The sequence below is a fragment of the Lagopus muta genome, chromosome 24, assembly GCF_023343835.1.
Source record: "Lagopus muta isolate bLagMut1 chromosome 24, bLagMut1 primary, whole genome shotgun sequence".
NCBI classification, from domain to species: domain Eukaryota; kingdom Metazoa; phylum Chordata; class Aves; order Galliformes; family Phasianidae; genus Lagopus; species Lagopus muta.
The window spans coordinates 556899-567104 of NC_064456.1; the positions used below are offsets into that span (position 1 = coordinate 556899).

General features: G+C 54.2%; 1 protein-coding gene across 4 annotated transcripts; it reads right to left on the reverse strand.

The window, feature by feature from the left end:
* Positions 1-5421: 5421 nt before the first annotated feature.
* On the reverse strand, positions 5422-9295 carry LOC125684248 (uncharacterized). Of its 4 annotated transcripts, XM_048926261.1 has the most exons (4): positions 7479-9295; positions 6309-7388; positions 5938-6184; positions 5422-5859 (listed from the first exon to the last, which is right to left on the reverse strand). In XM_048926261.1, exons 2-4 carry the CDS (start codon positions 6568-6570, stop codon positions 5697-5699), a joined length of 672 nt encoding a protein of 223 aa, XP_048782218.1. In that variant the 5' UTR covers positions 6571-7388; positions 7479-9295; the 3' UTR covers positions 5422-5696. The 4 variants fall into 4 exon arrangements, 3 of the variants coding, with proteins under 3 accessions (XP_048782218.1, XP_048782219.1, XP_048782217.1); XR_007373259.1 differs by having other exon boundaries at positions 6343-9295; XM_048926262.1 differs by having other exon boundaries at positions 5997-6184; positions 6309-9295.
* Between the last annotated feature and the right edge of the window lie 911 nt (positions 9296-10206).

A 10206-nucleotide genomic window follows, 5' to 3' on the forward strand; every position in this document is an offset into this window, starting at 1 on the left:
ACAACTTTCTGAGAAAGCTGAATAAAGTAATCAGCTGCAGCTAGAAGTTACTGTCCGTAAGGCACTGCTGTTTGAATAGTGCATATTTGCTCCCAAACTGCTCTAACGTAGAGTTGGTGTTTGTGAGTAATTGAGAGAGCAAGCAGGAAAGGGAGATGATGTTCTGGTGTGCAGAAGCAGGGGGAGCTCTGGGCCCTGTGGTTGCCCTGCTGCTTTGTCCTCCTGCAGTCCCTGACTGTGTCTGTCTGCACGGCGCCTTCAGTCTGCAGCAGAACCTCAGTTAGCTGTTGGGGTCAATCAGCACTTTTCCCTAAAAGTGATTATTTTGCAGAAATGGTAAGTTTGTTGGTTTAGCTTCATGTGGAAGGCAGAAGGAAGGACTGTAACTTGTGTGTCCGGTGTAATGGCAGGATTTGGCTGATGCAGTTATCTGCAGATGTGAATACCTCTGAAACATTCTGCGTGCTCTGGGTGGAGGCTTGGGAACACCAAGCACAGTGATCCCCAAATAACCTATTTCCATTTCTGCCTTAGATGGGTGCTTATTAAATCTCTCCCACGGAAGTTGTAAAGGGAGAATAGTCAAATATGTCATGGTGCTTGAATATTGATGTTCACACGATGCCACAGTCTGTAAGAGACTGGATTTGAGTGGAAAATAACTCCCAGTCCTATTTCAACCTTACTTGTTTTCCTTCTGACTTGATGAACATGATTTAGGCTAAGCCTGGAGCCTGGGTTAGCTGATGAAGGTGAGTTATACCTGCTTGGCAGGAGTCTGGGCTGTGGTAAGAAAAACGCCTTACATTCTGTGTAAGGAAACCTACGGTACCCAAATAATGCTGCAGTGTCTGACATGGACTCACAGAATGAAACAGAGATCAGGGAAAGACACTGACCAACTGTAGAGTATTCAGTCCTCTTGACAACTTATTTTCCTGTTGATTAGCTAATTAAGTAAATGTGCTAGATGTAGCCCAGGAGGCAGATGCACTCATTGCAAGTCAGACAGACTTCATTTCCTTGCATGTATTCAGACTTCTAATGTGGTGGCAATGCCGTGAGCAGTGCTTGAGGAGGCTGCTGCATGCCTTACAGGTTTGAGGGCTTTGGCTTAGGACCTCAGACTCAGGTTGTGAAGGCCCTGTGACTGCTGGTGCCAGCGCCATGTCTGTCCTTAGAACCTGTGTGCTGGGGTGCAGGCAGTGCTTTCCTGAACTGACCTTCAGCGTGGGCTTTCAGCAGTGATTTGTCATCTTCCTATCTGGGATTCTTTTGGTTTTGTGAGGCCTGCCTGCAGCCTCCTGCTGCTGCAGTTCATTGCTTTACTGTACGCCAGGATTCCCTTTCTTAGGACACTGCTCCTCTCGTGATGGGAGCTGCCTTGCAGTATGCCAGTGTTCCCTGTGCGGCACGCAGCCATGGATGAGCTGCTGCAGGACGCAGCGCTGCACAGCATGCTGTGAGGGCTCAGCATGTGGAGTCTGAGTTCTCTGAGAACCTGGATCCAGCCGGGGCATCTCACTCACTGTGTGCATTGGGTCTGAATGCATTCTGCTTTCACGTGTTAAAAACAGCGTGTGCTGTTTTAATAGAAGTAGAAAAATGATAAGCTGCCACTGATAGGTTGAACAGGGGATGCTTTGTCACCTGTTCACCCCTGGGCTCACGCTGCAAGCACTGTGCATCCAGGCTGTGTCGTGTGCTGCTTTGCTTGGTAGCAGTGTTGAGAAACACATTGCATTAACTGGTGAGCACTTAACCCTCAGTGTAGTCATAACTCGCAGCGAGTGAAGATCAGACTTTTTCTCAGACATAAAGCAGAGATAATTACAGCAGGGAGATGCTGCTGAATGCGCCTCGCTAGATAAGAAGCATCCCCTACTTGTGCTCAGGAGCCGTGTGCCTGTCAGAGCAGGCGTTACCTGGTGGGAGCTAAATATACCTTTACCTGTGGTGACACAGCTTTCCTCCAGTGCTGAGATTGGCAGTCAGTGGCCATGACCTGATAGGGCAACGCTGACTCACGGAGAGGAGGAGGAGGAAGTGAGCAGGCACCTTGGTGAGCCGGCTGTGCGTGGCTGGTTGTGGCGGGAGGTCTGCCCCAAGCTGCTTCTGGTGCCATTGCAGGGAAATGCAGGGCAACAACTTCATTTCCACCCACTGCCTCTGAGTGAGGCAATAAGTGAGCGCTATCTGTGCAGATGGACCCGGTATTAAGGATTCTCTGATTCACCTCGTGCCTTTGCTGCTGTGTGTCAGCAAGGGGAGTCGCAGAACAACACCTCCATGGCAGTTCAGTTTATTGCAGAAAATCTGGAATGACTGGCAGAGCTGGGGGAGCAGCAGTGTCAGTTCACTGCTTTGCTGCCGTGCACTTGTAGGTGGTTGAGTCGCCTTGTCCCAGGCCTGCAGCCTTCAGCCTTGCTGAGCCCTCTGCTGCAGTGCTGCTTATCCCTGGGCAGCGCAAGGTGAGCAAGGAGCAGCCATTCAACGCTGCCATTTTCAGCCAAGCCTGCACAAACAGCAGCAGACAGATCTTGCCATCTGAACTGCAGTGCTGCTAACTACAGAAGCCTGGACTTGTGCCTTTGTACAAGGTCATGTTTTCTCTTACGTAGGGCATGCTTCACAAAGGCAGAACTTCAGTTGTGCGCAGTTACAGTGCAGAGATCCTCTAAACAGGGCAGTTTTCACTTTATTGCTGAAGTTTTGTGTAAATCTAAAAATTCATAAGTGTTTTTTTTTTTTTCAATGTCTTTGATGTTGAGTTCATATTTCTTTTCCAAGTCTTAGAAGCTTAGGAAGAAGTCTATTAAAGATAGAGATACTGTGTCTTGTATTGGAGTTGTGTGTCACCAGAGCTTGGAAGGTACAGAGGAAGGGTAACTGAGCCTGCAGCCAGGAGCAGGGCTGAAATGGAGCAGTGCTGTTGCTGTTCCCTGCATATTGCTGCTTGGAAACCCATTGCTGAGCTTTGCTACAGCAGTTCATCAAACAGAGGTGGGTGAAGGAGGTACCCAGGCAGTTCAGAACTGCCAAGTTCCTGTGCCTTGTTTGGTGGGTTAGATTCATTTCTCCATTTATTAGACCTGAGGTATCTGTAGTAAGGGCTGGGTGTCGAGGGTTCTTTTACAGGGTTAGGGAACAGAACAGACAACTTCCCTCTGTTCCAGGTGCCGGTCCTGGAGTGATGCAGATGATTTCTGCAGTCCGTGCCTCCTGAAGGTGTTCAGTCCAGATCAATCCTTTGCCAAAGCATCTCACCACCCACCTGTGCTCACTGCACCTTTTTTGTCACTGCTTTGTTCCTGTGAGACAGAGGCCTCCACAAGGCTGCTGTCAATGTTTATTCAGACTGCTTTCTCAGTGGTGGCTGCTGTAGGTGCACACTGCGATGCTGTGTGGTGGCAGTGAATTCCAAGCCGTGTTCCTGAAGGCTGCCAAGACCTCAGGCATCTCCCTGTCATTTCTGTCAGAGCTCTATGGCTGCAGCTCTCACACACACTGCAGCCTTGTGCCATCGCCACTTGCAGGGGCTGCTTTTCGTTTGGCAGCACCGAGGGTCTGTGGCTTTTTGGTTATTTCAGAGCGGTTTGCAGAACCTGCTGTGGGTGAGCGCTGCAGGAAGGCAGCGTTTGAAAGATGCTGAAACACTTCTGTAATGCCATTGTTCCTCCAGCGGCTCTGGGGCTGATTTCATGCAGTTCTGCACTGTCAGAGCTGTGTTGCATACGGAGTTGCTTTCAGTGCTGTCTGAATGTCTGTGCCTGCTGTTGTGGGACAGCCTGAACTGCTAACTGCTGCATCCCATCTCTCTGGCATTCCTGTCACCAGGCGGTCTCGCCTCTGTGCTCATGCTGCTCTGACGCTGTTTTTGTGTTAAGTAGATAAGAAAATTAATCCATCCTTGGGGCAGGAAGAAGGACAAAGCTCTCTCTCAGTTTCATGAGCTCTGGTGGCTCAGCACAGGGTCACAGTGCCACAGTGGGCAGGAGGGAAGCTTGGGGTGCCATGGGGCAGCTGCAGCTGAGCTGAGCCTCTACTACTGGTGCTGACTGGGGCAAAATGGTTTCTGTCTTTGATCTTCACAACGTAAATGGAGTGTAGATGTGGCAGGCAGAAGCACGTGCACACATCAGTGGAAGTGTCCCAGTCACGTCTCAGTGCATTATAGAACCATTCCTGCTGTTGTCCACAGATACTTTTGGGAAGTGTGAATGCCTTGCAGCCAGCACATATGGCGCCCAGCAGTGGAGGGCTGCCTCATCCTTGGATCATCTCACCATCCAGGCGATGGTTCCCGGCCCTTCTACACAAAGTACTTCTGTTTCTTGTGTTATTCTTTTTGCTTTTTAGTGTTTATCTTCCTGTTTTCAAATTCCGGCTGTTTCTTTACTTGTTCACTGCTGTTACAGATATCAACAGTGTGTTTAAGTTCCAGCTTTGTCTATTGCAGCATATGTGCGCTGCCTTCATTATCTGCAGTGCCTACAACTATTTGGTGTCTACTGAGTGTGTCTGTGTATTAAATTTGCTTGCTAATGCTGAGAGGGACAGCTTGTCTGCACGTTGATTTAGACCTTGTTTATTTTTGATCAGCTGCATTAAATACTCACGTGTGCCTATTGCAGAATGCTTCTGAAGCTCCCAAGAGCCAACACTGCCGTGTTTGGGCCACTGCAGGTGCTGGCAGATCAGGAGCAAGCCTCACAGTTCTGCTTGTTGCCGCTGGCAGCTGATTTTCTTGTCCAGTCCTGCACTCCCTTGCAAAAGATGCTCTGTTCTGGAAGCTTTGTATCAGCTGCCAGGCGCTCAGGGTTGTGGAGATGGATGTGGGAAGCCAGGCCTGCCAGGGCGGTCCAGACTTTTGGAAAAGCCGTTTGAAAAGCCCTCCAAATGCAGTGCGTTCTGAGGGGTCTGATTTGTGTTTATTTCAGGAGTTTATTAAATTCTTTCCATTGCCAGGTTGTTTAATCACGTCCTTTCTCCTTCAGATGCCTTCTGGCTCACCAGCTGCCTCTAAGCCTACATGCCATCTACCAGATTCTGCATCATTCTGCCTGGTTGTGATTCATGTGGTTTCTTGCTACCTTGGTCATTTCATATGTCATCAGTGTTATCAGCAATACTATCTGAAATATTTTCCTCTGCTTTAATTCATGCAGCTCTTACACATCCTCCAACGTATCTGAGCAATCTGCAGCCATTGCTCCATGCTTATGCCCTCTTTGTAAGTGATATTTCCAGGGCTCTCCATCTGTGAATGATGGTGGCTTGGAACCCAATCTCATTCTGACTACTCGTCTGTCTGCTCTTAGACTCATTTTTAGTGTTTTTTAGTGACTGATGAGGGCTTAAATGATTGTGCACATCTGCCTTTTGGAACCCGACTAGTAGTTCGTCATCGTTTCTCTGCTGTAAGCTTTAATTAATGTTTATTACCAGATCGGCTTCTCTCCTTGCCTGGGCCTGTGCAGTGTCACTGAGCAGAGGGCAGTGGGTTTATCTGGGGCGCAGCAACGTGCCTGTGCTCTGTGATAGTGGGCTCTGCACGGCTGGCAGGAGGCACGGGCTCCTCAGTGGGTTTTTTATTGCTGTTTCCACTCAGCCCATGCAGAAACCACAGCTGAGTTCAGACACTCGGGGGAACGGTTGCGATGGAGCTTTGTTTCACTGCAGTTACCCTTTCCTTTTTAAGAAAGATGTGCTTTGTAGCTCTGAGCATCACGGCAAGTTGTGTTTTTCCATTCAGCCCACTGTGCTGCAGGGGCTGCGTGGCTCAGTCGCTTTCCTCGACGCCGAGGTCCAGACCTGAGCTTGTCCCCCATGGCTCCCTTCACAGCCGATGCAAAGAAGCTGCAAAGAGGGGATTTTAGGGTTAGATTACTCTGACCTACTTTAGAACTACCCTTAAGATAATGAGCTGGGCCTCACCCTCGCCGGCTCTCCAAGTGCTCCACAGGTGGCTGCTCCTCATCAGCCTCCACACTTACCCAGAAGCTTCCCACCCTCGGCACGTCCTGCCTGGAGCAGGCTGTGCTGTTAGCAAGCAGGTACAGCTGTAATTTGGGTGAGTCAGCAGCTGCTGGAGATGAAGGGAGGCGTGTGAAGCTCAGCTCTGCCTCTGCCGCGCTTCCTGCGGCGCTGCTTTGCTTATCCTTGTGCCCACGGTAGTCTGGCCCTGGATTTGGAGTAAGACTCTTCAGCCTTTAATGGCAGCTAATGAGAGGGTATGAGACTTTGGAAACTTCATTAATGAAAGTAATGCTGAGGGGAGTTGCACAACTGTGAAGGGCTTCCCATACCTGAGCATCCCAGCTGCTCCCCATCTGCCTTTACCTGCTGTTGACGCAGTCCGGCCCGGAGCTCTGTGCAGCTGGGGGACTTCCGTCCTCGCTCGGCTCGGCGCAGCCCACAGACGGGGCTCAGATTTCCTGCCTGCCCCTTCGGCGCGGCCCCTCCGCGTGGTTTCCTGTAGCTGACACGTTCAGCCTGAAGAGTTAAGAGCTTGTGGGGCTTGTTAGGCTTCCCCGAGCGCGGCAGGCACCGCAGATGTGAAGCCTGCATGTTGTCAGCCAGCACACAGCAGGGCAGGGGTTTGGAGCACAGCTTCTGGGGGAAAAAGCACCAAGTGTTGAGGTATTGAAACTGCTGCTTCTCCCCTCTTGTAGCAGAAGCTGCTAGCAAAGTTCCCGATTGCTATCCATTGAAAATGCTGCTGTTGGGACTCAAATCAGCCAAGGCAAAACAAGCCAAGTAGTCTGCATCCCTGGCACCACAGCAGGAGTCAGTGCAACATCTGCAAGCTGTGTTAATGAAATGTCCGGGATTTCTCAGCAGATCCCTCCATATTCCAGGCCAGGATCCTGAGACTGGGGTCACTTAACACTGAATGTTTTACTCCAAGGCTGACGTGCATCAGTATCTCGGAGCAGCTGGCTTTCTGGAAAATGTAAAACCCTTTCCTAGCCTTGGTGGTGAAATTCAGACTGCTTTGCAGGCTCATACGCGTGGCTGGTTTGCCCAGGTGAACTGGTTTGGTTTGATCTGTCATACATTCTGCTTACTAAATCTGTTTGTTCCCAGGAATCTATTTTGTTGAAGAGCTGAAAGGCTCAGCATGTTTCCCTCCCCGCCTTGTGCTGTGAATGTGTATTTTAACAGGGCAGAAATCTGCTGTTGAAAGGAGTGCTTTGGCTTCAGTGGAGTTCGCTTATCTGTGACTTAAGGCCAAAAGCTGATTATAGGCTCATATGTGGTACGGAGCCTCTCTGGGCACCGCAGTGTGACACTGCCTTGGATCATACGGCTCTGTCCCAGCCTGCTGCTTGGTGACCCCGCAGCGCAGTTCCTGGGATGTCAGCATCCTGTTGTGATTTCTGAGTCTGTGGGAGCAGTTCAGGTTTCTCAGTGCCCAGAGCTGCAGGTATCTTGTCTGCTCGGAGCCCTGGGCTCCCATCTTTCCTAGAGCTCACCTCAGTTCCCGGTGCTCCCGTTGTCCCAGGGCCCAGGCTGCACTTGGAGCTCTGTGCTCTGGGATGCAGCTGAGGCTGCTGGCACTCTGGATGCCTTCCTCTGGCTGAGCTCCTGCTTCTTGCCAGCAGCTCCTGTTCTTGTTTGCCCCTTCTTGCTGTACCATTCAGTTCTATAGCAGCACATCCTTGGAAGCAAACAAGGCTACCAAACCCTTCAGGAAGGCATGCACTCTCATTTCAACTGGGAGGAATCTGCCTTTCCTTCTGTAAGGTGTGCTGCTTTATCAGAATCCAGGGCAGATGATTCTGAAGTCAGGCAGTGCTGTGCCACCAACCCGCCGAGTACAGCAGAGCACTTTGTGTTATGCAGCACACAGGGATGATGAGATGCCTGTGGGGATACAGACCTGGACCCCTCACCTTCCCTCCAAGGGCAATCGTGTTATTTTGAGGGTCATTTTAACTTTCCTCTCTGCTCTGATCACCTTAAGATCTTTGCAGTGCTTTTGTCTTCCCCTGTAATAACTTCCACTGTAAAGCACCTGCATTGTATGCACTGTATTTTTCCCATAGGAGACTTTGCACCTGATTCTATTAGCAGAAATGGTGCTTCTAAACACAGCCCTTCTAACCATGGCTCTGATGGAAGGAGCCCTGGGGGCCCATCCCCAACGGGGCTTTGGTGCCTTCTGACATGCAGGAATGTTTCACCATCCTTGACCTTGGCACGGCCACAGAAGTCGTGTTGCTCAAAGCTTTCTTCTCCCCGCTGGGGACCCTTGAGTTCTGGGTGTGGAACACAGCAGCTGTTCTGAAGGTGAGGAAGCAGTTCAGTTTTCTCCCTGCTGTATGAGGTGACTGCTGCTGGAGATTCCCTGGGTGTAAAAATGAGAGCACAAAACAGCTGTGCTGTACTTTACGTAAATAGGTTGAGACTCCTGTTTGCCGCTTCTGCTCCCAGCTGCAGGTACAGCGGTGGCACAGCGGCGGTGCAGCAGCAGCGGGCAGCGCGCGGGACCCCCCTGAGCCGGGGCTGCTGCCGTCAGCTCGGAGCTGAGCCCAGGCGGCTCCTCGGGGCGAGGCCAGGGCGCGGTGCCGGCTGAGCTCATCTCCGCCAGCAGAGGCTTCGGGAGGAGCTCAGCCCATCATCTGTGCTGCAGGTGTCTGCTGGCCCTGCCTGCCTGCTGGGTGAGCCCCAGCGCCGGGGGCTGCAGCCGAGCCCCCCCTGCCTCTTCAATGCACTCTTTAAACTCGGTTTCCATTTCGGTTCTTCACTGTGTTCGGCTCGACCTAGGGAAGCTTCTTACGCAAACAGGGAGCAGAAGTTGGGGTAGTTTATGACTTCCTCCTTCCCGTAAACAATTCAATGAATTAAATGCCTGCGTTATGGGAACAACGGAGGGATGGGAACCTGACGTGGTGAAAGTTCAGGCACTGTTTGCAGAGGGTTTTGGCGCCGGGACCATTAAACTGCTCCGGCATCTCCTTCCACCACGCGTGCGCCCCATCGAGCGCAGCAGGGGAGCTTTACGCAGTAACGCGAGGCTTTCGGTAGCACCGCGTGGGTTTTACTCGAGGGGAGGAAGCTTTGGCCAGCAGTCGGTGTTTCGTTAAGGCCACGAGCGCGGTTCTGCTTAACAAAAGGGGACTTTCGTGCCTGCGGCCGAGCAGAGCCGCAGGAAAGGGCCGCGCTCCGAACATGGCGGCCGGGCCGGACGGGCAGCGGAGGAGAGGGGGTCGGGCGTGGGTACCGTGCCCGGAGCCTCGACGGGGCCCCGGAGCGGGCGGGACGCGACCCGCGCGTGCGAGTACGGGGCGGAGCCGCGCGGGGCGGCAGCGGCACCAACGGCAGCGAGGCGGAGCCGCACCGCCGTGCGGGGAGCGCGGCGGGAGGGGGGGGCGGGGCCGGCACGCACGTGCGCTACGTGCGGCGCTGCAGCCGCGGCGGGGCCGGGCCTCCATCCGCGTCGCGGGGGGGCGGCGCCGGGCCTCGGGGCGCGTCCCCGTCCGACGTCGCGTTCCGTCGCGGTCGCGGAGCCCCCGGCCCGTCTCGCCGCTGAGTCGGCCTGCGCCGCTCGGGAGGACGGCGGGACCGGTCCGCGCGGCGCACCGGCTGCGAAGCGGAACCGTTTTACCACGGGAGCGCCGCGCGGGGCCCCAAACGGAACCGCAACGACGCCGTAACGATGCCGTAACGATGCCGCCTGACTCCGGCGGCGGCCGCCCGGCCTCGGGCGCAGACAATGCGGCCGCGCGGCGCGCTCGGGCCCCGCCCCCCGGTGACGCGTCCGCGGCGCAGCCAACGGGAGGCGGCGGAGAGGCTCTTTAAAAAAAGAAGCGCCGGCAGCGGCGGCCGTCAGCTGTGCGGATCCCTCCGCGCATGTAAACACAGCGGGCCCAGCGCCCCTCACGGCGCCGCGCGGCCCGACGGCCGGGGACCCCCCTCGACTTTCCCGCTGAGAGCGGCTCCGCGCGGGGGGCGCCGCACCGAGCAGCTGCTCCGGCGGCCGTCCGGGGCGGCGGCACGGGGCCGCGGGCGCTCCCTGAACCGGCGGTGCCGGGGGGGAGCGGAGCGGGGCAGGAGGGCCGCGGGGCGCGCACAAAGGCGCGGGGCCAACGCTCGGAGCGCGCGGCTCGGCTCGTTCCGCGCCTGGGAAGGAAGCGGGGCGGAGGGGGCCGGAGCGGCTCAGAGCTCGGCCGGCCCCGGGCCGCGTCGCCCCCCTCCCCA

What these genes read in the sequence shown, in the direction of transcription:
- LOC125684248 (XM_048926261.1), bottom strand. Translation starts at nt 6,570, where the DNA reads ATGCAGGCTTCACATCTGCGGTGCCTGCCGCGCTCGGGGAAGCCTAAC. An exon ending in GGAGCAGCTGGGATGCTCAG is followed by an intron (nt 6,185 to 6,308) that starts GTATGGGAAGCC and finishes CTCCAAATCCAG; the next exon opens with GGCCAGACTACCGTGGGCAC. An exon ending in CACTTGGAGAGCCGGCGAGG is followed by an intron (nt 5,860 to 5,937) that starts GTGAGGCCCAGC and finishes CCCTCTTTGCAG; the next exon opens with CTTCTTTGCATCGGCTGTGA.